The 27166-nt window shown below is 48.0% G+C and overlaps 1 protein-coding gene across 1 annotated transcript in view; it reads right to left on the bottom strand.

Moving 5' to 3' along the window:
* Positions 1–1760: 1760 nt before the first annotated feature.
* The window catches only part of LOC106594801 (BAH and coiled-coil domain-containing protein 1), a 161974-nt gene continuing 136568 nt past the window's right edge, over positions 1761–27166 (bottom strand). Inside the window, exons 14-19 of the mRNA XM_045715696.1 lie at positions 11160–11268; positions 10891–11007; positions 8636–8770; positions 7172–8445; positions 6153–6389; positions 1761–5795 (exon numbers count right to left, since the gene is read on the bottom strand). Coding sequence (XP_045571652.1) covers positions 5580–5795; positions 6153–6389; positions 7172–8445; positions 8636–8770; positions 10891–11007; positions 11160–11268 — 2088 coding nt within the window. The 3' untranslated portion in view covers positions 1761–5579. The remainder of the gene's footprint in view (positions 5796–6152; positions 6390–7171; positions 8446–8635; positions 8771–10890; positions 11008–11159; positions 11269–27166) is intronic.

A 27166-nucleotide genomic window follows, 5' to 3' on the forward strand; every position in this document is an offset into this window, starting at 1 on the left:
CAAATTCAGCTATTGTTGGAAGCCAGCCAATATGAAACAAACTATTAAAATTACAAAAGGTTGCAGCATATGTTGTGTAAATGGTGAACTCATACAGCTGTCAACTCTTGTCATTTTAATCCGTTTCACATTTGCTAGCTACCTTTTAGATCGAAGCCCAAATAGAATGATAAAAGATAAGATGATAGAAGCCCATCTCCTACTGTAAATAACCTACACACTGTGTGTGGGTGTAGCCAGCCAGCCAGGTAGAAAAATGGCAGAAAAATAAAAGACGGACATCAGAGTATTTTTCAGTACACCAAAACGCAAAGTAAGAACCCTAGTAGCCTAATATCTCAAAGACTAGTTGATAAAATGTTCATAAGAAAGAAATGAAATTCTAATGGAAATGTTTCACAATGATGTCACTAGGCAGAGCAGGCAACAGATGGCACACAGACAGCAGAGTTGGGGACAGATAGATATGCAGGGACAGACTGGCAGAGACAGGGAGTCTCAGGTAAGTTTGTTGAGTCTTTGTTTGGCAACATTATGAAAGGTTCTCAATTTTTTTTACTTGTAAAATAGGAACATAATTGGAAAATGCCATGGATACCCCCACTCTCAACTTAAACTGGTGACTGAACTAAGATTTGTTAAAGGCAATGGTATTGCTGTTGTGATTAGTTGTGTAGTTTTGGGTACCGGTAGTTAGGAGTACGGCAAACACCTTATTTCTTTGGTTCCTCAATATACATTTACCATATTACAATGTAGGCTGTGTTACAGCACTACTTTTGGTGTCCCCCTCAGGAATTACTCTTGAGAAAATTTCATGTAATTGTCCCCTCCAAAGTTGATATCAGATTTTCGCCCCTGTGTATGGCTGGTGGTATGTGGGTGACACCTTAGCTTGGACCTTGAGGCAGTGCTGAGAGCAGAACAGAGGGAAAACACTGACTGACTGAGTACTGAACAGTTTTAACTCAATTGTTAGAACTGTATGTGCAAATCCACGGGTCTTCAGTGTGGTGATAACTGACTGAGAAAGAGGAATCTCCCATAGACACTCCTCCAGGGTTGGGGTTAAATCCACAGATTTGATTCTAATTCAATTCCCTCTCCCGGTAAATTCCATTTAATTCAATTCAAATTCCAGGTCAGATTTGGAATTCAGAGATAATTCAATTCCTCTCAATTCCAATGTTAGGTAAATTCCAATAATTAAATTCCCAATTCAATATTATCCCCAACAATTCCCATTCCAATTAAATTTCCCCAGGGTTTCAGGCTGATCATGTCACGGTTCAGGCAGCCTACATACAGTATACTGGAATTATAGAGGTACAAGTTAAAATTATTTAAAACAAAAAGACCAAGTCCAATTCAATTCCAATTCCAAAACTTGAACATTGTTGAAATTCAAATTGATTTCAACGTAAACTCTCCAGTTCATTAGTGAATTCAAGAATTTAATTGGAATTTCAAATTAAATTTGGATTGACCCCAACCTTGCACTCATCATACTGTGAGTACACTACTCACTGCATCCGTGTTAGTCATGGAACGTGGTGCAAGGCACTCCAGACTCCACCATAAAGCACCCTTCTCATTGGTCAAAACAGAGAAATCTCACCAGCACCAACGATCAAGGTTTTTTGGGGCCAATAAAGGACAGCACAAGCGGCTAATTCATATTGTTATCAAAGAATTCATCAAGAAAAATGATTAATTATCATCCAGACATAGGTGTATAAATTAGCAATACAAATAATACGTCATTTTAAGTTGTGATATTTATTCATAACTCAGATAAAAAAATCTTGATACTAAAACAGTTTTTACAGATTTATATTATTAAAGTATTTTTTTTGTAAAACATTTACCCCCAAACTTGCTATACACATCTACATGTCTTTATAACATTGATAGCAGGAGATAATTCAATTTAACAATATTAAAATAATAATCATAATAAACATATGTCAAAATGATGTTAATATTTACCGTAACAACTCTGAGACACTCCATACCTTTCACACCTTATATTTCCGTTCCCTTATAACCAAAAGTGAGTTGAAAGGAAAGATGCTCCTGCATCCTGATTTCCTTTGGCCCATGAGCCTTTGCAATATTCTGCCCAATCACTGAATTTCAATGCAACTTCTCTGAGCCATCTTAGTATAGCACCTGGCCTCCAAACAAAATGCTAAGGCTGTCTTTCTCGCTATACAAATGAAGACACGGGAGTTCCAAAACTACATTCTAATTTCATCATATCCAGTGGCCTCTTAACAGGCATGCAGTATCTTGCACGCAAGCACACGCAAACATACATACACACGCACACACACACACACACACACACACACACACACACACACACACACACACACACACACACACACACACACACACACACACACACACACATCTCGGACTTAGACCGTAAAAAAATGTTGCTTGAAACAAATGGGAGGTCAATATTTCAGGAAGCTAGAGTCACAGACACTGAGGGACCCTGAGATGGAGCTTTTTTCCCTTCTTTTTTTTAACCTTTATTTAACCAGGCAAGTCAGTTAAGAACCAATTCTTATTTACAATGACGGCCTACCCCGGCCAAACTCTCCCCTAACCCGGACGACGCTGGGCCAATTGTGCGCCGCCCTATAGGACTCCCGATCACGGCCGGTTGTGATACAGCCCGGGATCAAACCCAGGGTGCAGAGTCATAGGTGGCGTTCCTGCCTGACTAAATTGCAGACGCCTGCCAGATCTCAACACTCGTGTAGATGTTTAACATATCTGCTAACCACATCATATGACATAGCAATCTGATGTAGGACTGTGCAGTCCATGACATGGCGCATAACTACTGGTTGATGCAATGAAACGTCTGCGATGTAGTCAGTCAGTCGCGCCACCACAGACAGAGAGCAGGAGGGTCCAGTCCAAACATCAAGTTATTCAGAGAGGTTTATGGATGAGAATAATCCAGTGTTCCTGTATTCCTTTTTACTGCGCGGCCTCTTCAAAGACCAAACTAATCCAAATGTGACATCACATGGAGAAACAACATCACGTTGTCATAGAGAGCTCTTGGCTTGACGAGCAAACAGCAACATTGACAATAAATAAAGGTTGATGATGAGCAAATAAAAAACTGTAAGAACATAAAAATACAGTCAGGATTGCATATCAAAACAACAGAGGCTGAGACAAAATGTATTTGGCACAAAATGAAATAAAACATTTAAAAGCAATATTTTGATTAAGTGAGCCTTTTAAACTATATCCATTGCTTTGTGAATTTGATTGTCCTTCACCGTTAACATTGAGTGCATGTGTGTTCCTAATTAAGAGGCATGTCTATTCATTAATCAATAAACCCAACTGATGAATCTCCAACAAATTGTCAATACTCAAACCTTTTTTTTGATGTTGACAGCACCTTGACCTTGGTATTACCTTATCAGCCACCTGTTTCAGGTCACTGATGCATTTTGGCCACAGGGACTTTGGACCTCACAGAGCTACAGGTACGTGTGCAAGAAAACCCATTGTCACAAAGCAAAGCCATATATGCACATAGGGGGATGTCTTGTATTCTCAGAGGGAGAAACAGTTTGATTATTAAGTTCCCAGTGATCTCTGAATAACACAGCTGCTTGATGTTCTTCAGTAAGTACTACTTCAATAGTACTTAATGAAGATCTTACAGAGTAGAAGCTTTGGTTTTTACAGGTCCAAATGTGTACTTGAAGTATAGCGCTTCTATACACCTGCATATGCAGACCAACTCATTTTGAATTGAATAATGTGGAGAGCATGCCACAATGGCATAGTTAAAGTGATGCCAGGGCAATATTAGAATGTATTTCAATACCAATAAAAATAAATATATGTAAATATCTGTATTTCTCACTTGTTAATAGTATTCTTTTGTAACCCGTGAATGCAGTCCACTTGGATCTGCTATGTAGCGAGGAACAACTGAAAAGTACATAAATAAAGATGGTTATAAAACAAAATAACACAAATGGAAAGTAACACATTTAAGGACACATTTACACTTGAACAGGATGGCTCCTCTCTCTGAGAGAGTGAGACCTCTCCTGTCATATCCTTCTCTCATTTCTGTGCTCTCTCTCTCTCTCTCTCTCTCTCTCTCTCTCTCTCTATCTCTCTATCTATCTATCTATCTATCTATCTATCTATCTATCTATCTATCTATCTATCTATCTATCTATCTATCTATCTATCTATCTATCTATCTATCTATCTATCTATCTATCTATCTATCTATCTGTCTGTCTGTCTGTCTGTCTGTCTGTCTGTCTGTCTGTCTGTCTGTCTGTCTGTCTGTCTGTCTGTCTGTCTGTCTGTCTGTCTGTCTGTCTGTCTGTCTGTCTGTCTCTCAGCAGGTCATGTGTAGTGCAACACCTTTACATCTTCAGCTCATCGTCCCAAAGAAAAACACAAAGAGCCATATTCACCCCTCATAGAAAAATAAATCAATAAAAAAACATGGAAAGATACCTTTCATATATACTTCTATATAAAATAGTTGTTATATACATATAGACAACAACAACAACAAAAACAACAGATAATTGACCTGTACAGTATACACCTGATCCATAAGAGAGACAAGAGGTACTGAAGTGTATGGCTTGACTGGAAAAATTATTCCAAATATTTACATCTTTATCATCGATATCTTATACATATTTTAACATCCCTGGAATCACGAAGACGAACTATGCAGAGTACATCCCATACCTCCCTCCCTCCCTCCCTCACCTACTCACTCACTCACTCACTCACTCACTCACTCACTCACTCACTCACTCACTCACTCACTCACTCACTCACTCACTCACTCACTCACTCACTCACTCACTCACTCACTCACTCACTCACTCACTCACTCACTCACTCACTCACTCACTCACTCACTCACGCACTCAGCTGAAATGAGGCCACCACAGGCCTGGTCCGGAGGGACCTAATGGTGCCTTGAGCTGTCCAATCCAAACCTACGTTCAGCTCTAATTTGGTGACCTATGATGGGTGAGTGGTGTAAAGATCAGGTGTGAAACCGTCCCTCAAACATGCCATCCTCAGTCTAAACTAAAGAGATGTTAAGTTGGACCAATGGAAAGTCAGTCGGGTGTCATTGACCTCCTGGATCCTGGTTGTTCAGGACCCAGATCTTTGTCTTCAGTTACCCAGTGAGGGTGGGAGCAGAATGGGGTTCACTGCTGTGAATGGCTACCCCCTCCCCTTCTTCTAACTAGACCCCAGTCTAGCAGCCATGTGTGTTAAGATATCCAGTGTAGACAGGGGACAGCCCTGCCTTGGCCCTGACGTCCACCACTAGTCAGCACTGACTAAGGCCAGGGGTCCTTCAGGCAAAGCCACAGGCACCTTGACCTTCACTTCCTCCAGGACTGACCCATCTGGGGAACCCTCCTACGGACTGAGTCAGGCCATAGGCACCTTCAGGCAAAGCTGCGGGGACCTTCACCTTCATTTCCCATCAGACCCATCAGATGGGTGGTTCAGTAGTATCCTCAGGACAAGATGTCCTCAGCTCAGCAGACGATGGCCACCCCCTCAGCAGTGAGCAGTTGACCGCTGGTGGGGTCGTAGGTGCCAGCCAGATAGTACAGGCCTTGGGTGGTCACGCTACTGCTGGGTTTCTGGCCGCGGGTCATGTGCTCATACTCCTCGCGGCTCACCACCTGGCACTTGTGGGAGATTGTCTGGACGTCATTCTCGTCCTCGTGGCACGACTGATACAGAGCGTGCTAGTAGAGGAGAGAGAGAGAGAGAGAGAGAGAGAGAGAGAGAGAGAGAGAGCAAATGTCAGTATTTTCAATAGACTTTAACTCTGAAACCATAATATGCTGAGATACCAAAAGACTATGAAAGCTTGCTACCTCCTGTAATGTTACACTATGGTCGCGTTTCAAACAGATGAACAACCTGTGCACAACGATTGGTATAATAACAGATGTTTTATTGCTTGTTCAACATCAAGGCACATTCTCAACTAAAATTCACAGGTTTTCCAGAAATCCCAGTTGAAGGATGCCCCGTTCCTAAAACCAGGATTTTGCAACCCAAATGGCAATAGAGTGGTCTAAACCTGAATGTGGATGTACCTTGCTGTCGCGGTGCCTCTTGCCCAACTTGGTCTCCTCTGGGTGGTAGAACCACTTGACCTTCACCACCATGCTGGAGCTCCACGACTCCCAGAAGTTCTCGATGCGGCCCACGTAGGGTAGGTGGGGCCGGCCGGCAGAGAGGAACATGGCACAGTCGCCCACTCGCACCATGTCCCTTCCCCGTACGATGGCCTTGTAGAACAGCTTCTTGGACTTCCCCTTCAGCCCCCGCCTCTGTGGAGATGCAGGAACACTCAATACACGCAGTCATGTCTAGGAACTAGGGAGTGGGATTCAATCCAACTCAGATAAACGTCCTGTTCAATAGGATAAACTTTTAAAAGCTTGTTTTGCGGAGACCACGTTTGCTGTAAACTACGTGGCTGTCAGCTCAAGGAGAAATCACTTTTATAAGTCACCCTCAGTGCACAGGTTGATTATTGTGTGTTGGATTGAATACCAGTCTAGGTGTGCTTAAAGTCACCTTAAGTAGTTTGTATCTCTGGTCAATAGTGCGGCTCTAAAGGTCATGTACCTCTGCTTTGGAGGATTGAGAGAGAGTTAGGGTCTCATGTAGCTATGATATGGAGGATTGGGAGAGAGTTAGAGTCTCATGTAGCTATGATATGGAGGATTGTGAGAGAGTTAGGGTCTCATGTAGCTATGATATGGAGGATTGGGAGAGAGTTAGGGTCTCATGTAGCTATGATATGGAGGATTGGGAGAGAGTTAGAGTCTCATGTAGCTATGATATGGAGGATTGTGAGAGAGTTAGGGTCTCATGTAGCTATGATATGGAGGATTGTGAGAGAGTTAGAGTCTCATGTAGCTATGATATGGAGGTATTGGGAGAGAGTTAGGGTCTCATGTAGCTATGATATGGAGGTATTGGGAGAGAGTTAGGGTCTCATGTAGCTATGATATGGAGGTATTGGGGAAGGATTGGGGCAGGAATAGATTGGCATAAACATTTTTGACCACAGAATTCCGTTTTTAAAAAGATCAACCCGTCTCACCTGAGTGGGGTTCCCCGACCACCTCCACATCTGTCTTCCCGGTAGGAACGTGTTCATCTTGGGTCTTGGTCCTGCATCATCGGGGATAATCCTCTGCCTCTTCACCAGGTCTCTGGGAGGTTTGGAGGGGGACGAGCTGCCGCACATCTTCCTTTTGAGAAGCTTGTTGTTGGCACTGTGGTCGTTGGTGGCTCCTCCTCCCTTGGTGTTGGATACGGCCACGGCCTTGGCCACGAAGGACTGTTGGCCCTGGTGGGGTCCGGCTGCAGCCGGGGGCTCGGGGGACTGCAGCAGGCCATGGTGGGAGGACAGGCAGCTCTGTAGCAGCAGCGTGGAGCTCTCCTCATCCTCCGAGCTGTAGGACGAGTCGTTATCCGAGGAGCACAGGCTGGAACTGGACATGGAGCCCGAGCTGGACGAACTTGAGGAACCAGAGGAAGAGGACGAGACAGAGAGGCGCGAGAGGAAGCTTCCCGCGGTCCTCAGGCCTCCAGAGGCTGCTGTGGCCAGCGCAGCCGCCCTTCTCCTCCTCCTCTCCTCCTCTTCCTCCTCCTCTTCGTCGTCCAGGTCCGAGTAGGAGCTGTGGCAGTCACGATGGCAGCTGAGACCCAGCTCGCCGACACCATACTCCCCCATAGCCAGGGAGGGAGAAGCCTTCCTCTGTGGAGGAGGGGCACCCTTAAGGAGGAGCTCAGCCCTCGAGGCAGAACCTCCCTTCCTGTTGTCCTTGACCAGCAGGACTGGGTGGGAGTAGGCCTCAGGCCTGGGGAGACCGCCCACGCCTTTGGTCCCGAACCCAGAGCCACCGCCCAGCAGCAGTAGGGCCTTGCTGTTCTTCGTCTTGGGTGAAGTCACCCCCTCGTGATCCAGTTTGACCAGGAACTCCTGACCGCTCTTCCTGCTGCTCCGCGGCACCTCGCTGGGCCTCCGTCTCTGGACATAGGGCCCGGTCCTGGAACCCAGGGACATGCCGGTGGGCTGGGTGCTACAGAAGGAGGAGTAGCCCTTAGCGATGCTGCTGAAGGAGTCAACCTCAAAGGAGCTGCTGCTGAACAGGCCCTTGGTCGGAGCAGAGACAGGGGCCGGGGGCAGGGGGAACAGGTGGGCCTCCCTCGTCCCCCTCAGGGCCTTCCTGGGAGTCCCGTTGAGCTGGAACAGATTTTCACAGGCCCTCTTCCTGGGGACGGCCACAGCCGGCCAGCTGAGCAGAGGGGCTGCGTTCTTATTGGAGCTGTCTGACAGGTTCTTCTTCTTCCCTGAACCTTTGGGTCTCCCTGAATTCAAACCAATTGAATGTCTGGTAAGTCACCAATCAGTTCACACTACATATACCTTTACAAGATCAAGAGGTTACAAGAAATGAATGACACACACGTTTTCTGCGTCCCATCAGGCTAGATATACTACCATTTGTTTTTCAAATAGAGTGGATATAAAGCATGTAGGTAGATGATCTTGTCTGACCTGGTCGTCTCCTGACAGGCTCTGTGCTGGCCTGTCTCTCCGAGACTCTCTCACTCAGGGGGGCTTTTTCCAGACTGAAGCTCCTCCGAGCCGCCCGGCCGCTAGTCACCAGGTGGGCAGGGGACGACTCCGCACCTACAGAGGGACAGGAAGTGGAGGTGGGGGTTAATACATCTCTAACATACACCTGCATAATCACTGTCATAAGTAATATGTCCAGTGAGGGAAAAAAGTATTTGATCCCCTGCTGATTTTGTACGTTTGCCCACTGACAAAGAAATGATCAGTCTATAATTTTAATGGTAGGTTTATTTGAACAGTGAGAGACAGAATAACAACAACAAAAATCCAGAAAAACGCACATCAAAAATGTTAGAAATTGATTTGCATTTTAATGAGGGAAATAAGTATTTTACCCCGTGTCAATCAGAAAGATTTCTGGCTCCCAGGTGTCTTTTATACAGGTAACGAGCTGAGATTAGGAGCACACTCTTAAAGGGAGTGCTCCTAATCTCAGTTTGTTACCTGTATAAAAGACACCTCTCCACAGAAGCAATCAATCAATCAGATTCCAAACTGTCCACCATGGCCAAGACCAAAGAGATCTCCAAGGATGTCAGGGACAAGATTGTAGACCTACACAAGGCTGGAATGGGCTACAAGACCATCGCCAAGCAGCTTGGTGAGAAGGTGACAACAGTTGGTGCGATTATTCGCAAATGGAAGTAACACAAAAGAACTGTCAATCTCCCTCGGCCTAGGGCTCCATGCAAGATCTCACCTCGTGGAGTTGCAATGATCATGAAAACGGTGAGGAATCAGCCCAGAACTACACGGGAGGATCTTGTCAATGATCTCAAGGCAGCTGGGACCATAGTCACCAAGAAAACAATTGGTAACACACTACGCCTTGAAGGACTGAAATCCTGCAGCGCCCGCAAGGTCCCCCTGCTCAAGAAAGCACATATTCATGCCCGTCTGAAGTTTGCCAATGAACATCTGAATGATTCAGAGGATAACTGGGTGAAAGTGTTGTGGTCAGATGAGACCAAAATTGAGCTCTTTGGCATCAACTCAACTCACCGTGTTTGGAGGAGGAGGAATGCTGCCTATGACCCCAAGAACACCATCCCCACCGTCAAACATAGAGGTGGAAACATTATGCTTTGGGGGTGTTTTTCTGCTAAGGGACAGGACAACTTCACCGCATCAAAGGGACGATGGACGGGGCCATGTACCGTCAAATCATGGGTGAGAACCTCCTTCCCTCAGCCAGGGCATTGAAAATGGGTCATGGATGGGTATTCCAGCATGACAATGACCCAAAACACACGGCCAAGGCAACAAAGGAGTGGCTCAAGAAGAAGCACATTAAGGTCCTGGAGTGGCCTAGCCAGTCTCCAGACCTTAATCCCATAGAAAATCTGTGGAGGGAGCTGAAGGTTCGAGTTGCCAAACGTCAGCCTCGAAACCTTAATGACTTGGAGAAGATCTGCAAAGAGGAGTGGGACAAAATCCCTCCTGAGATGTGTGCAAACCTGGTGGCTAACTACAAGAAACGTCTGACCTCTGTGATTGCCAACAAGGGTTTTGCCACCAAGTACTAAGTCATGTTTTGCAAATCAATTTCTACCATTTTTGACATGCGTTTTTCTGGATTTTTTGTTGTTATTCTGTCTCTCACTGTTCAAATAAGCCTACCATTAAAATTATAGACTGATCATTTCTTTGTCAGTGGGCAAACGTACAAAATCAGCAGGGGATCAAATACTTTTTTCCCTTACTGTATAAGTAAGTAGCCTTGCACAAGCCTTGTCTAGTGTGAGCCGGAATGGCTCATAGGAGTAGGAGCCTATCTCCTGTTTCTGTAGCGTGAGGCAGCTTGATGTACAAGTACACCCCCTGGACAGGATGTTAGTCTATCACAGGGCCTTACCCCCAAATCTATCTCCTTAATGCTCAGTGCCACGCAGAGGCGCATTGGGGCCCATTTTTTTGGTCTTTGTTATGCCTTGGCTAGGGATCGAACTACCAACCTTCCAATTACAGGGCAGGCACTAACGTCAAGGCCACTGAGTTGGTCAATAAAGTCGTGGTAATGTCTAAAATGCAGCAAGATATTGTCCATGATTCATAATGTGACTGGAAGGTTTCTTATAAGGTCTCATAATAATTGTAATGAGAAGGTCTAGTATAGTTAGTAACCCTGTAAGCATACAAGGTGGATGACAGAGTGATACAAAAGAGACACTCACAGTGGATCTGGTAGCCCGGGGGGAGAAGGCGGATGTTTAGGAGGGAGATCCTCCCCCTGTCTCCATCATCAAACTCCACCATTACACCTCCCTGCTTCCCCTCCTCCCCTGAACCACCTGCATCAGCAGAAAGTATAGACACATTTAAAGAGGAACCACAGGCATTGTTAGCGAAATAGTCAAAGTGAATTAATTGCTAAATGAATCAAATAAATAATAACACAAATGGACGAATGCGGACACAGAGAAAGTGATCCAGTATGTCTCACCTTGGCGTATGTTGCCTGGGTATAGGCAGCGAGAGCGTTCGCTCCAGTAGGCACACACCCTCGTCCCCTCAGCGAGCACCGACTCTGTCTCTGGACGCACATCCAGGACCTGAAAGTCAAACAAGATTCATTACAGACAGACAGCAAGACACACACACACACACACACACACACACACACACACACACACACACACACACACACACACACACACACACACACACACACACACACACACACACACACACACACGGCTGGTCACTGTGCCACACCGCCAAGCAGCACTATCTCATGCCAATGTGCCAGTCATAGCTGAAAGGAGCGGAAGCTGTGATGCAGGAGATCCTGACTGAAGTAATACTAAGGAGGAGATGAATGGGGGGACTGTGATAGCAGGTTGCCAGATTCTCCTCCCTGACAATGCAGCCAGGGCCCAGCATCCGCCACTCACTGGAGCCCCTTTCAGGATGTTTTCATTTACAGTTGCCATGGAGAGGGGTCCCTTGACTGATGATGTGTGGGGTATAGGCGGGCGTGTGTATGTGTGTGTTTTGGTGGTGTGTTTGTGTGTTCATGGTTGTGTGTGTTTCTGTGCACACACGCATGTGAATACATATATGTGTGAGTGGGACCTCAGGTTCTGCTCAGGGGATATGGGGTCTTGGTGTAGGAGGTATTCATGAATGGCTGTTGAACATGGAGTCTTGGTGTAGGAGGTATTCATGAAAGGCTGTTGGACATGGGGTCTTGGTGTAGGAGGTATTCATGAATGGCTGTTGAACATGGGATCTTGGTGTAGGAGGTATTCATGAATGGCTGTTGAACATGGAGTCTTGGTGTAGGAGGTATTCATGAAAGGCTGTTGAACATGGGGTCTTGGTGTAGGAGGTATTCATGAAAGGCTGTTGAACATGGAGTCTTGGTGTAGGAGGTATTCATGAAAGGCTGTTGAACATGGGGTCTTGGTGTAGGAGGTATTCATGAAAGGCTGTTGAACATGGGGTCTTGGTGTAGGAGGTATTCATGAAAGACTGTTGGGAGAATTGAAAGACAAGAAAGTGGAAGTATGGTGTAATCATGAACAGCTGCTATCTGACGGCTGTTTACACAGCGGACATGCACACACACGTTACACAGCGGGGACACACACACACTACACAGCGGAAGGCACACATACACACACGTTACAAAGTGGACGACACAGCTGCCAAGGGTAGGACACTGATGGACTGACTATGCAACTGGGCTTAGAGGAAACCCCCACTTTAACACCAGTTAAGAAATGTTTGTGTCAGGGAGAGAAAGATTGTTAGGATTTTGACTAAAGGATACTAGTGTGCTTGTGCGAGAGAGACGAGAAAGATTGAGCACTGTGTGTGTGTGTGTGTGTGTGTGTGTGTGTGTGTGTGTGTGTGTGTGTGTGTGTGTGTGTGTGTGTGTGTGTGTGTGTGTGTGTGTGTGTGTGTGTGTGTTGTCCTGGCAGCCACGATGCCTAGAGTGACAGTCATGACCACGCTACTTCCCCACTGGAGATCAATAAAGTTTATTAAATTGATGACTTGGCAAGGATCCTCCTAGTTACTAAAGTATGTCAAGGAGCAGTGAGAAGATCCTCCTAGTTACTAAAGTATGTCAAGGAGCAGTGAGAAGATCCTCCTAGTTACTAAAGTATATCAAGGAGCAGTGAGAGGATCCTCCTAGTTACTAAAGTATATCAAGGATCAGTGAAAAGATCCTCCTAGTTACTAAAGTATATCAAGGAGCAGTGAGAGGATCCTCCTAGTTACTAAAGTATGTCAAGGAGCCGTGAGAAGATCCTCCTAGTTACTAAAGTATGTCAAGGAGCAGTGAGAGGATCCTCCTAGTTACTAAAGTATGTCAAGGAGCAGTGAGAAGATCCTCCTAGTTACTAAAGTATATCAAGGAGCAGTGAGAAGATCCTCTTAGTTACTAAAGTATATCAAGGAGCAGTGAGAAGATCCTCCTAGTTACTAAAGTATATCAAGGAGCAGTGAGAAGATCCTCCTAGTTACTAAAGTATATCAAGGAGCAGTGAGAAGATCCTCCTAGTTACTAAAGTATGTCAAGGAGCAGTGAGAGGATCCTCCTAGTTACTAAAATATGTCAAGGAGCAGTGAGAAGATCTTCCTAGTTACTAAAGTATATCAAGGAGCAGTGAGAAGATCCTCCTAGTTACTAAAGTATATCAAGGAGCAGTGAGAAGATCCTCCTAGTTACTAAAGTATGTCAAGGAGCAGTGAGAGGATCCTCCTAGTTACTAAAGTATGTCAAGGAGCAGTGAGAAGATCCTCCTAGTTACTAAAGTATGTCAAGGAGCAGTGAGAGGATCCTCCTAGTTACTAAAGTATGTCAAGGAGCAGTGAGAAGATCCTCCTAGTTACTAAAGTATGTCAAGGAGCAGTGAGAAGATCCTCCTAGTTACTAAAGTATGTCAAGGAGCAGTGAGAGGATCCTCCTAGTTACTAAAGTATATCAGGGAGCAGTGAGAAGATCCTCCTAGTTACTAAAGTATGTCAAGGAGCAGTGAGAAGATCCTCCTAGTTACTAAAGTATATCAAGGAGCAGTGAGAGGATCCTCCTAGTTACTAAAGTATATCAAGGAGCAGTGAGAAGATCCTCCTAGTTACTAAAGTATGTCAAGGAGCAGTGAGAAAATCCTCCTAGTTACTAAAGTATGTCAAGGAGCAGTGAGAGGATCCTCCTAGTTACTAAAGTATATCAGGGAGCAGTGAGAAGATCCTCCTAGTTACTAAAGTATGTCAAGGAGCAGTGAGAAGATCCTCCTAGTTACTAAAGTATATCAAGGAGCAGTGAGAGGATCCTCCTAGTTACTAAAGTATATCAAGGAGCAGTGAGAAGATCCTCCTAGTTACTAAAGTATATCAAGGAGCAGTGAGAAGATCCTCCTAGTTACTAAAGTATGTCAATGAGCAGTGAGAAGATCCTCCTAGTTACTAAAGTATGTCAAGGAGCAGTGAGAAGATCCTCCTAGTTACTAAAGTATATCAAGGAGCAGTGAGAGGATCCTCCTAGTTACTAAAGTATATCAAGGAGCAGTGAGAAGATCCTCCTAGTTACTAAAGTATATCAAGGAGCAGTGAGAGGATCCTCCTAGTTACTAAAGTATATCAAGGAGCAGTGAGAGGATCCTCCTAGTTACTAAAGTATGTCAAGGAGCAGTGAGAAGATCCTCCTAGTTACTAAAGTATGTCAAGGAGCAGTGAGAAGATCCTCCTAGTTACTAAAGTATGTCAAGGAGCAGTGAGAGGATCCTCCTAGTTACTAAAGTATATCAGGGAGCAGTGAGAAGATCCTCCTAGTTACTAAAGTATGTCAAGGAGCAGTGAGAAGATCCTCCTAGTTACTAAAGTATATCAAGGAGCAGTGAGAGGATCCTCCTAGTTACTAAAGTATATCAATGAGCAGTGAGAAGATCCTCCTAGTTACTAAAGTATATCAAGGAGCAGTGAGAAGATCCTCCTAGTTACTAAAGTATGTCAATGAGCAGTGAGAAGAACCTCCTAGTTACTAAAGTATGTCAAGGAGCAGTGAGAAGATCCTCCTAGTTACTAAAGTATATCAAGGAGCAGTGAGAGGATCCTCCTAGTTACTAAAGTATATCAAGGAGCAGTGAGAAGATCCTCCTAGTTACTAAAGTATATCAAGGAGCAGTGAGAGGATCCTCCTAGTTACTAAAGTATATCAAGGAGCAGTGAGAGGATCCTCCTAGTTACTAAAGTATGTCAAGGAGCAGTGAGAAGATCATCCTAGTTACTAAAGTATGTCAAGGAGCAGTGAGAAGATCCTCCTAGTTACTAAAGTATGTCAAGGAGCAGTGAGAGGATCCTCCTAGTTACTAAAGTATGTCAAGGAGCAGTGAGAAGATCCTCCTAGTTACTAAAGTATGTCAAGGAGCAGTGAGAAGATCCTCCTAGTTACTAAAGTATGTCAAGGAGCAGTGAGAGGATCCTCCTAGTTACTAAAGTATATCAGGGAGCAGTGAGAAGATCCTCCTAGTTACTAAAGTATGTCAAGGAGCAGTGAGAAGATCCTCCTAGTTACTAAAGTATATCAAGGAGCAGTGAGAGGATCCTCCTAGTTACTAAAGTATATCAAGGAGCAGTGAGAGGATCCTCCTAGTTACTAAAGTATGTCAAGGAGCAGTGAGAAGATCCTCCTAGTTACTAAAGTATGTCAAGGAGCAGTGAGAAGATCCTCCTAGTTACTAAAGTATGTCAAGGAGCAGTGAGAGGATCCTCCTAGTTACTAAAGTATGTCAAGGAGCAGTGAGAAGATCCTCCTAGTTACTAAAGTATGTCAAGGAGCAGTGAGAAGATCCTACTAGTTACTAAAGTATGTCAAGGAGCAGTGAGAGGATCCTCCTAGTTACTAAAGTATATCAGGGAGCAGTGAGAAGATCCTCCTAGTTGATAAAGTATGTCAAGGAGCAGTGAGAAGATCCTCCTAGTTACTAAAGTATATCAAGGAGCAGTGAGAGGATCCTCCTAGTTACTAAAGTATATCAAGGAGCAGTGAGAAGATCCTCCTAGTTACTAAAGTATGTCAAGGAGCAGTGAGAAAATCCTCCTAGTTACTAAAGTATGTCAAGGAGCAGTGAGAGGATCCTCCTAGTTACTAAAGTATATCAGGGAGCAGTGAGAAGATCCTCCTAGTTACTAAAGTATGTCAAGGAGCAGTGAGAAGATCCTCCTAGTTACTAAAGTATATCAAGGAGCAGTGAGAGGATCCTCCTAGTTACTAAAGTATATCAAGGAGCAGTGAGAAGATCCTCCTAGTTACTAAAGTATATCAAGGAGCAGTGAGAAGATCCTCCTAGTTACTAAAGTATGTCAATGAGCAGTGAGAAGATCCTCCTAGTTACTAAAGTATGTCAAGGAGCAGTGAGAAGATCCTCCTAGTTACTAAAGTATATCAAGGAGCAGTGAGAGGATCCTCCTAGTTACTAAAGTATATCAAGGAGCAGTGAGAAGATCCTCCTAGTTACTAAAGTATATCAAGGAGCAGTGAGAGGATCCTCCTAGTTACTAAAGTATATCAAGGAGCAGTGAGAGGATCCTCCTAGTTACTAAAGTATGTCAAGGAGCAGTGAGAAGATCCTCCTAGTTACTAAAGTATGTCAAGGAGCAGTGAGAAGATCCTCCTAGTTACTAAAGTATGTCAAGGAGCAGTGAGAGGATCCTCCTAGTTACTAAAGTATATCAGGGAGCAGTGAGAAGATCCTCCTAGTTACTAAAGTATGTCAAGGAGCAGTGAGAAGATCCTCCTAGTTACTAAAGTATATCAAGGAGCAGTGAGAGGATCCTCCTAGTTACTAAAGTATATCAATGAGCAGTGAGAAGATCCTCCTAGTTACTAAAGTATATCAAGGAGCAGTGAGAAGATCCTCCTAGTTACTAAAGTATGTCAATGAGCAGTGAGAAGATCCTCCTAGTTACTAAAGTATGTCAAGGAGCAGTGAGAAGATCCTCCTAGTTACTAAAGTATATCAAGGAGCAGTGAGAGGATCCTCCTAGTTACTAAAGTATATCAATGAGCAGTGAGAAGATCCTCCTAGTTACTAAAGTATATCAAGGAGCAGTGAGAAGATCCTCCTAGTTACTAAAGTATGTCAATGAGCAGTGAGAAGATCCTCCTAGTTACTAAAGTATGTCAAGGAGCAGTGAGAAGATCCTCCTATTTACTAAAGTATATCAAGGAGCAGTGAGAGGATCCTCCTAGTTACTAAAGTATATCAAGGAGCAGTGAGAAGATCCTCCTAGTTACTAAAGTATATCAAGGAGCAGTGAGAAGATCCTCCTAGTTACTAAAGTATGTCAAGGAGCAGTGAGAAGATCCTCCTAGTTACTAAAGTATGTCAAGGAGCAGTGAGAAGATCCTCCTAGTTACTAAAGTATGTCAAGGAGCAGTGAGAAGATCCTCCTAGTTACTAAAGTATGTCAAGGAGCAGTGAGAGGATCCTCCTAGTTACTAAAGTATGTCAAGGAGCAATGAGAAAATCCTCCTAGTTACTAAAGTATATCATGGAGCAGTGAGAAGATCCTCCTAGTTACTAAAGTATGTCAAGGAGCAGTGAGAAGATCCTCCTAGTTACTAAAGTATGTCAAGGAGCAGTGAGAAGATCCTCCTAGTTACTAAAGTATGTCAAGGAGCAGTGAGAAGATCCTCCTAGTTACTAAAGTATATCAAGGAGCAGTGAGAAGATCCTCCTAGTTACTAAAGTATGTCAAGGAGCAGTGAGAAGATCCTCCTAGTTACTAAAGTATGTCAAGGAGCAGTGAGAAAATCCTCCTAGTTACTAAAGTATGTCAAGGAGCAGTGAGAGGATCACAAAAAAAAACATTGAGGAACCACCAGGTTGTCCTCTACACACAATCCTCTCCTGTCTCCTTGGAGGAAGGTGTGTGTATGTGTGTGTGTGTGTGTGCGTGTGTGTGTATGCGGTGTCTGTGTGTGCGTGTGTGTGTGTATGTGTGTTGTGGGTCTGAGGTCTCTGTTATGAGATGACCCAGCTGCCACTGAGCCGTAGCACCAGGATGTCATCAGAATGTGGGGCAAAAGTCACCAGTTCAGTTTACAATAAACACCAGCAGAGCTTTCCTCCCAGGAAAAACACACACACACAGGAACGAGGAAGCTGACTTGAACAAGTTACACAGCAAAACGCAAATGAATGCCCGCCAAGAATGCCCTGTGGTTTACAGTGTATAATTAGGCTTCATTTCACTGATGTCTGAGATAAACTGTAACGTTAGCTTAGCCTGGAGCACCATCAGAAACTACAGACAGCAAACACACACACTCCGCTACTCAAACCCAGGTGCTAAAGAGAAAATCTAACTGAGGGTTGAGATTGTCCGCAGCCTGTGTCTCCATCACTATGAGCCTGTGTCTCCCTCAGTATGGGCAGCCTGTATCTCCATCAGTATGGGCAGCCTGTATCTCCATCAGTATGGGCAGCTTGCGTCTCCATCAGTATGGGCAGCCTGTGTCTCCATCAGTATGGGCAGCCTGTGTCTCCATCAGTATGGGCAGCCTGTGTCTCCATCAGTATGGGCAGCCTGTGTCTCCATCAGTATCGGCAGCCTGTGTCTCCAGCCTGTGTCTCCATCAGTATGGGCAGCCTGCGTCTCCATCAGTATGGGCAGCCTGCGTCTCCATCAGTATGGACAGCCTGCGTCTCCATCAGTAGGGGCAGCCTTTATCTCCATCAGTATGGGCAGCCTGTGTCTCCATCAGTATGGGCAGCCTGTGTCTCCATCAGTATGGGCAGCCTTTATCTCCAACAGTATGGGCAGCCTCTGTCTCCATCAGTATGGGCAGCCTTTATCTCCATCAGTATGGGTAGCCTTTATCTCCATCAGTATGGGCAGCCTCTGTCTCCATCAGTATGGGCAGCCTGTGTCTCCATCAGTATGAGCCTGTGTCTCCATCAGTATGGGCAGCCTGTGTCTCCATCAGTATGGGCAGCCTGCGTCTCCATCAGTATGGGCAGCCTGCGTCTCCATTAGTAGGGGCAGCCTTTATCTCCATCAGTATGGGCAGCCTGTGTCTCCATCAGTATGGGCAGCCTGTGTCTCCATCAGTATGGGCAGCCTTTATCTCCAACAGTATGGGCAGCCTCTGTCTCCATCAGTATGGGCAGCCTGAATCTCCATCAGTATGGGCAGCCTTTATCTCCATCAGTATGGGCAGCCTGTGTCTCCATCAGTATGGGCAGCCTGTGTCTCCATCAGTATGGGCAGCCTCTGTCTCCATCAGTATGGGCAGCCTGTGTCTCCATCAGTATCGGCAGCCTGTGTCTCCAGCCTGTGTCTCCATCAGTATGGGCAGCCTGCGTCTCCATCAGTATGGGCAGCCTGCGTCTCCATCAGTATGGGCAGCCTGCGTCTCCATCAGTAGGGGCAGCCTTTATCTCCATCAGTATGGGCAGCCTGTGTCTCCATCAGTAAGGGCAGCCTGTGTCTCCATCAGTATGGGCAGCCTTTATCTCCAACAGTATGGGAAGCCTCTGTCTCCATCAGTATGGGCAGCCTGAGTCTCCATCAGTATGGGCAGCCTTTATCTCCATCAGTATGGGCAGCCTGTGTCTCCATCAGTATGGGCAGCCTTTATCTCCATCAGTATGGGCAGCCTTTATCTCCATCAGTATAGGCAGCCTCTGTCTCCATCAGTATGGGCAGCCTGTGTCTCCATCAGTATGAGCCTGTGTCTCCATCAGTATGGGCAGCCTGTGTCTCCATCAGTATGGGCAGCCTGCGTCTCCATCAGTATGGGCAGCCTGCGTCTCCATCAGTAGGGGCAGCCTTTATCTCCATCAGTATGGGCAGCCTGTGTCTCCATCAGTATGGGCAGCCTGTGTCTCCATCATTATGGGCAGCCTTAATCTCCAACAGTATGGGCAGCCTCTGTCTCCAGCAGTATGGGCAGCCTGAGTCTCCATCAGTATGGGCAGCCTTTATCTCCATCAGTATGGGCAGCCTGTGTCTCCATCAGTATGGGCAGCCTTTATCTCCATCAGTATGGGCAGCCTTTATCTCCATCAGTATGGGCAGCCTCTGTCTCCATCAGTATGGGCAGCCTGTGTCTCCATCAGTATGAGCCTGTGTCTCCATCAGTATGGGCAGCCTGTGTCTCCATCAGTATGGGCAGCCTGTGTCTCCATCAGTATGGGCAGCCTGTGTCTCCATCAGTATGGGCAGCCTGTGTCTCCATCAGTATGAGACTGTGTCTCCATCAGTATGGGCAGCCTCTGTCTCCATCAGTATGGGCAGCCTGCGTCTCCATCAGTATGGGCAGCCTGCGTCTCCATCATTATGGGCAGCCTGTGTCTCCATCAGTATGGGCAGCCTGCGTCTCCATCAGTATGGGCAGCCTGTGTCTCCATCAGTATGGGCAGCCTGTATCTCCATCAGTATGGGCAGCATGCGTCTCCATCAGTATGGGCAGCCTGCGTCTCCATCAGTATGGGCAGCCTCTGTCTCCATCAGTATGGGCAGCCTGTGTCTCCATCAGTATGGGCAGCCTGTATCTCCATCAGTATGGGCAGCCTGCGTCTCCATCAGTATGTGCAGCCTGTGTCTCCATCAGTATGGGCATGTGTCTCCATCAGTATGGGCAGGCTGCGTCTCCATCAGTATGAGCAGCCTGTGTCTCCATCAGTATGGGCAGGCTGCGTCTCCATCAGTATGAGCAGCCTGTGTCTCCATCAGTATGGGCAGCCCGCATCTCCATCAGTATGGGCAGCCTGTGTCTCCATCAGTATGGGCAGCCTGCATCTCCATCAGTATGAGCAGCCTGTGTCTCCATCAGTATGAGCCTGTGTCTCCATCAGTATGGGCAGCCTGTGTCTCCATCAGTATGGGCAGCCTGTGTCTCCATCAGTGTGGGCAGCCTCTGTCTCCATCAGTATGGGCAGCCTGTGTCTCCATCAGTATGGGCAGCCTGTGTCTCCATCAGTATGGGCAGCCTGTGTCTCCATCAGTATGGGCAGCCTGCATCTCCATCAGTATGGGCAGCCTGTGTCTCCATCAGTATGGGCAGCCTGCATCTCCATCAGTATGAGCAGCCTGTGTCTCCATCAGTATGAGCCTGTGTCTCCATCAGTATGGGCAGCCTGTGTCTCCATCAGTATGGGCAGCCTGTGTCTCCATCAGTATGGGCAGCCTGTGTCTCCATCAGTATGGGCAGCCTGTGTCTCCATCAGTATGAGACTGTGTCTCCATCAGTATGGGCAGCCTCTGTCTCCATCAGTATGGGCAGCCTGCGTCTCCATCAGTATGGGCAGCCTGCGTCTCCATCAGTATGGGCAGCCTGTGTCTCCATCAGTATGGGCAGCCTGCGTCTCCATCAGTATGGGCAGCCTGTGTCTCCATCAGTATGGGCAGCCTGTGTCTCCATCAGTATGGGCAGCCTGTGTCTCCATCAGTATGGGCAGCCTGTGTCTCCATCAGTATGAGACTGTGTCTCCATCAGTATGGGCAGCCTCTGTCTCCATCAGTATGGGCAGCCTGCGTCTCCATCAGTATGGGCAGCCTGCGTCTCCATCAGTATGGGCAGCCTGTGTCTCCATCAGTATGGGCAGCCTGCGTCTCCATCAGTATGGGCAGCCTGTGTCTCCATCAGTATGGGCAGCCTCTGTCTCCATCAGTATGGGCAGCCTGTGTCTCCATCAGTATGGGCAGCCTGTATCTCCATCAGTATGGGCAGCCTGCGTCTCCATCAGTATGGGCAGCCTGTGTCTCCATCAGTATGGGCAGCCTGTGTCTCCATCAGTATGAGCATGTGTCTCCATCAGTACGGGCAGGCTGCGTCTCCATCAGTATGAGCAGCCTGTGTCTCCATCAGTATGGGCAGGCTGCGTCTCCATCAGTATGAGCAGCCTGTGTCTCCATCAGTATGGGCAGCCTGCATCTCCATCAGTATGGGCAGCCTGTGTCTCCATCAGTATGGGCAGCCTGCATCTCCATCAGTATGAGCAGCCTGTGTCTCCATCAGTATGAGCCTGTGTCTCCATCAGTATGGGCAGCCTGTGTCTCCATCAGTATGGGCAGCCTGTGTCTCCATCAGTGTGGGCAGCCTCTGTCTCCATCAGTATGGGCAGCCTGTGTCTCCATCAGTATGGGCAGCCTGTGTCTCCATCAGTATGGGCAGCCTGTGTCTCCATCAGTATGGGCAGCCTGCATCTCCATCAGTATGGGCAGCCTGTGTCTCCATCAGTATGGGCAGCCTGCATCTCCATCAGTATGAGCAGCCTGTGTCTCCATCAGTATGAGCCTGTGTCTCCATCAGTATGGGCAGCCTGTATCTCCATCAGTATGGGCAGCATGCGTCTCCATCAGTATGGGCAGCCTGCGTCTCCATCAGTATGGGCAGCCTCTGTCTCCATCAGTATGGGCAGCCTGTGTCTCCATCAGTATGGGCAGCCTGTATCTCCATCAGTATGGGCAGCCTGCGTCTCCATCAGTATGGGCAGCCTGTGTCTCCATCAGTATGGGCAGCCTGTGTCTCCATCAGTATGAGCATGTGTCTCCATCAGTATGGGCAGGCTGCGTCTCCATCAGTATGAGCAGCCTGTGTCTCCATCAGTATGGGCAGGCTGCGTCTCCATCAGTATGAGCAGCCTGTGTCTCCATCAGTATGGGCAGCCTGTGTCTCCATCAGTGTGGGCAGCCTGTGTCTCCAGCCTGTGTCTCCATAAATATGGGCAGCCTGTGTCTCCATCAGTATGGGCAGCCTGCGTCTCTATCAGTATGGGCAGCCTGTATCTCTGTCAGTATGGGCAGCCTGTGTCTCCAGCCTGTGTCTCCATCAGTATGGGCAGCCTGTGTCTCCATCAGTATGAGCCTGTGTCTCCATCAGTATGGGCAGCCTGTATCTCCATCAGTATGGGCAGCCTGTATCTCCATCAGTATGGGCAGCTTGCATCTCCATCAGTATCGGCAGCCTGTGTCTCCAGCCTGTGTCTCCATCAGTATGGGCAGCCTGCGTCTCCATCAGTATGGGCAGCCTGCGTCTCCATCAGTAGGGGCAGCCTTTATCTCCATCAGTATGGGCAGCCTGTGTCTCCATCAGTATGGGCAGCCTGTGTCTCCATCAGTATGGGCAGCCTTTATCTCCATCAGTATGGGCAGCCTCTGTCTCCATCAGTATGGGCAGCCTGCGTCTCCATCAGTATGAGCAGCCTGTGTCTCCATCAGTATGGGCAGCCTGTGTCTCCATCAGTATGAGCCTGTGTCTCCATCAGTATGGGCAGCCTCTGTCTCCATCAGTATGGGCAGCCTGCGTCTCCATCAGTATGGGCAGCCTGCGTCTCCATCAGTATGGGCAGCCTGCGTCTCCATCAGTATGGGCAGCCTGTGTCTCCATCAGTATGGGCAGCCTGTATCTCCATCAGTATGGGCAGCCTGTGTCTCCATCAGTATGGGCAGCCTGTGTCTCCATCAGTATGGGCAGCCTGCGTCTCCATCAGTATGGGCATCCTGTGTATCCATCAGTATGAGCCTGTGTCTCCATCAGTATGGGCAGCCTCTGTCTCCATCAGTATGGGCAGCCTGCGTCTCCATCAGTATGGGCAGCCTGCGTCTCCATCAGTATGGGCAGCCTGCGTCTCCAACAGTATGGGCAGCCTGTGTCTCCATCAGTATGGGCAGCCCGCATCTCCATCAGTATGGGCAGCCTGTGTCTCCATCAGTATGGGCAGCCTGCATCTCCATCAGTATGAGCAGCCTGTGTCTCCATCAGTATGAGCCTGTGTCTCCATCAGTATGGGCAGCCTGTATCTCCATCAGTATGGGCAGCATGCGTCTCCATCAGTATGGGCAGCCTGCGTCTCCATCAGTATGGGCAGCCTCTGTCTCCATCAGTATGGGCAGCCTGTGTCTCCATCAGTATGGGCAGCCTGTATCTCCATCAGTATGGGCAGCCTGCGTCTCCATCAGTATGGGCAGCCTGTGTCTCCATCAGTATGGGCAGCCTGTGTCTCCATCAGTATGAGCATGTGTCTCCATCAGTATGGGCAGGCTGCGTCTCCATCAGTATGAGCAGCCTGTGTCTCCATCAGTATGGGCAGGCTGCGTCTCCATCAGTATGAGCAGCCTGTGTCTCCATCAGTATGGGCAGCCTGTGTCTCCATCAGTGTGGGCAGCCTGTGTCTCCAGCCTGTGTCTCCATAAATATGGGCAGCCTGTGTCTCCATCAGTATGGGCAGCCTGCGTCTCTATCAGTATGGGCAGCCTGTATATCTGTCAGTATGGGCAGCCTGTGTCTCCAGCCTGTGTCTCCATCAGTATGGGCAGCCTGTGTCTCCATCAGTATGAGCCTGTGTCTCCATCAGTATGGGCAGCCTGTATCTCCATCAGTATGGGCAGCCTGTATCTCCATCAGTATGGGCAGCTTGCATCTCCATCAGTATCGGCAGCCTGTGTCTCCAGCCTGTGTCTCCATCAGTATGGGCAGCCTGCGTCTCCATCAGTATGGGCAGCCTGCGTCTCCATCAGTAGGGGCAGCCTTTATCTCCATCAGTATGGGCAGCCTGTGTCTCCATCAGTATGGGCAGCCTGTGTCTCCATCAGTATGGGCAGCCTTTATCTCCATCAGTATGGGCAGCCTCTGTCTCCATCAGTATGGGCAGCCTGCGTCTCCATCAGTATGAGCAGCCTGTGTCTCCATCAGTATGGGCAGCCTGTGTCTCCATCAGTATGAGCCTGTGTCTCCATCAGTATGGGCAGCCTCTGTCTCCATCAGTATGGGCAGCCTGCGTCTCCATCAGTATGGGCAGCCTGCGTCTCCATCAGTATGGGCAGCCTGCGTCTCCATCAGTATGGGCAGCCTGTGTCTCCATCAGTATGGGCAGCCTGTATCTCCATCAGTATGGGCAGCCTGTGTCTCCATCAGTATGGGCAGCCTGTGTCTCCATCAGTATGGGCAGCCTGCGTCTCCATCAGTATGGGCATCCTGTGTATCCATCAGTATGAGCCTGTGTCTCCATCAGTATGGGCAGCCTCTGTCTCCATCAGTATGGGCAGCCTGCGTCTCCATCAGTATGGGCAGCCTGCGTCTCCATCAGTATGGGCAGCCTGCGTCTCCAACAGTATGGGCAGCCTGTGTCTCCATCAGTATGGGCAGCCTGTATCTCCATCAGTATGGGCAGCCTGCGTCTCCATCAGTATGGGCAGCCTGCGTCTCCATCAGTATGGGCAGCCTCTGTCTCCATCAGTATGGGCAGCCTGTGTCTCCATCAGTATGGGCAGCCTGTGTCTCCATCAGTATGGGCAGCCTGTGTCTCCATCAGTATGAGCAGCCTGTGTCTCCACCAGTATGGGCAGCCTGCTCTCCATCAGTATGAGCAGCCTGTGTCTCCATCAGTATGGGCAGCCTGCATCTCCATCAGTATGGGCAGCCTGTGTCTCCATCAGTATGGGCAGCCTGCATCTCCATCAGTATGAGCAGCCTGTGTCTCCATCAGTATGAGCCTGTGTCTCCATCAGTATGGGCAGCCTGTGTCTCCATCAGTATGGGCAGCCTGTGTCTCCATCAGTGTGGGCAGCCTCTGTCTCCATCAGTATGGGCAGCCTGTGTCTCGATCAGTATGGGCAGCCTGTGTCTCCATCAGTATGGGCAGCCTGTGTCTCCATCAGTATGGGCAGCCTGTGTCTCCATCAGTATGGCCAGCCTGTGTCTCCAACAGTATGGGCAGCCTTCATCTCCATCAGTATGAGCAGCATGTGTCTCCATCAGTATGAGCCTGTGTCTCCATCAGTAAGGGCAGCCTGTGTCTCCATCAGTGTGGGCAGCCTCTGTCTCCATCAGTATGGGCAGCCTGTGTCTCCATCAGTATGGGCAGCCTGTGTCTCCATCAGTATGGGCAGCCTGTGTCTCCATCAGTATGGGCAGCCTGTGTCTCCATCAGTGTGGGCAGCCTGTGTCTCCAGCCTGTGTCTCCATCAGTATGGGCAGCCTGTGTTTCCATCAGTATGGGCAGCCTGCGTCTCTATCAGTATGGGGAGCCTGTATCTCTGTCAGTATGGGCAGCCTGTGTCTCCAGCCTGTGTCTCCATCAGTATGGGCAGCCTGTGTCTCCATCAGTATGAGCCTGTATCTCCATCAGTATGGGCAGCCTGTATCTCCATCAGTATGGGCAGCCTGTATCTCCATCAGTATGGGCAGCTTGCGTCTCCATCAGTATGGGCAGCCTGTGTCTCCATCAGTATGAGCAGCCTGTATCTCCATCAGTATCGGCAGCCTGTGTCTCCAGCCTGTGTCTCCATCAGTATGGGCAGCCTGCGTCTCCATCAGTAGGGGCAGCCTGCGTCTCCATCAGTATGGGCAGCCTGCGTCTCCATCAGTAGGGGCAGCCTGTGTCTCCATCAGTATGGGCAGCCTTTATCTCCATCAGTATGGGCAGCCTCTGTCTGCATCAGTATGGGCAGCCTGTGTCTCCATCAGTATGAGCCTGTGTCTCCATCAGTATGGGCAGCCTGTGTCTCCATCAGTATGGGCAGCCTGCGTCTCCATCAGTATGGGCAGCCTGTGTCTCCATCAGTATGGGCAGCCTGTGTCTCCATCAGTATGAGCCTGTGTCTCCATCAGTATGGGCAGCCTCTGTCTCCATCAGTATGGGCAGCCTGCGTCTCCATCAGTATGGGCAGCCTGCGTCTCCATCAGTATGGGCAGCCTGCGTCTCCATCAGCATGGGCAGCCTGTATCTCCATCAGTATGGGCAGCCTGTGTCTCCATCAGTATGGGCAGCCTGTGTCTCCATCAGTATGGGCAGCCTGCGTCTCCATCAGTATGGGCAGCCTGCGTCTCCATCAGTATGGGCAGCCTCTGTCTCCATCAGTATGGGCAGCCTGTGTCTCCATCAGTATGGGCAGCCTGTGTCTCCAGCCTGTGTCTCCATCAGTATGGGCAGCCTGTGTCTCCATCAGTATGGGCAGCCTGTGTCTCCATCAGTATGGCCAGCCTGTGTCTCCAACAGTATGGGCAGCCTTCATCTCCATCAGTATGAGCAGCCTATGTCTCCATCAGTATGAACCTGTGTCTCCATCAGTATGGGCAGCCTGTGTCTCCATCAGTATGGGCAGCCTGTGTCTCCATCAGTGTGGGCAGCCTCTGTCTCCATCAGTATGGGCAGCCTGTGTCTCAATCAGTATGGGCAGCCTGTGTCTCCATCAGTATGGGCAGCCTGTGTCTCCATCAGTATGGGCAGCCTGTGTCTCCATCAGTGTGGGCAGCCTGTGTTTCCAGCCTGTGTCTCCATCAGTATGGGCAGCCTGTGTTTCCATCAGTATGGGCAGCCTGCGTCTCTATCAGTATGGGCAGCCTGTATCTCTGTCAGTATGGGCAGCCTGTGTCTCCAGCCTGTGTCTCCATCAGTATGGGCAGCCTGTGTCTCCATCAGTATGAGCCTGTATCTCCATCAGTATGGGCAGCCTGTATCTCCATCAGTATGGGCAGCCTGTATCTCC

Source organism: Salmo salar, chromosome ssa03 (genome assembly GCF_905237065.1).
Source record: "Salmo salar chromosome ssa03, Ssal_v3.1, whole genome shotgun sequence".
Taxonomy (NCBI): domain Eukaryota; kingdom Metazoa; phylum Chordata; class Actinopteri; order Salmoniformes; family Salmonidae; genus Salmo; species Salmo salar.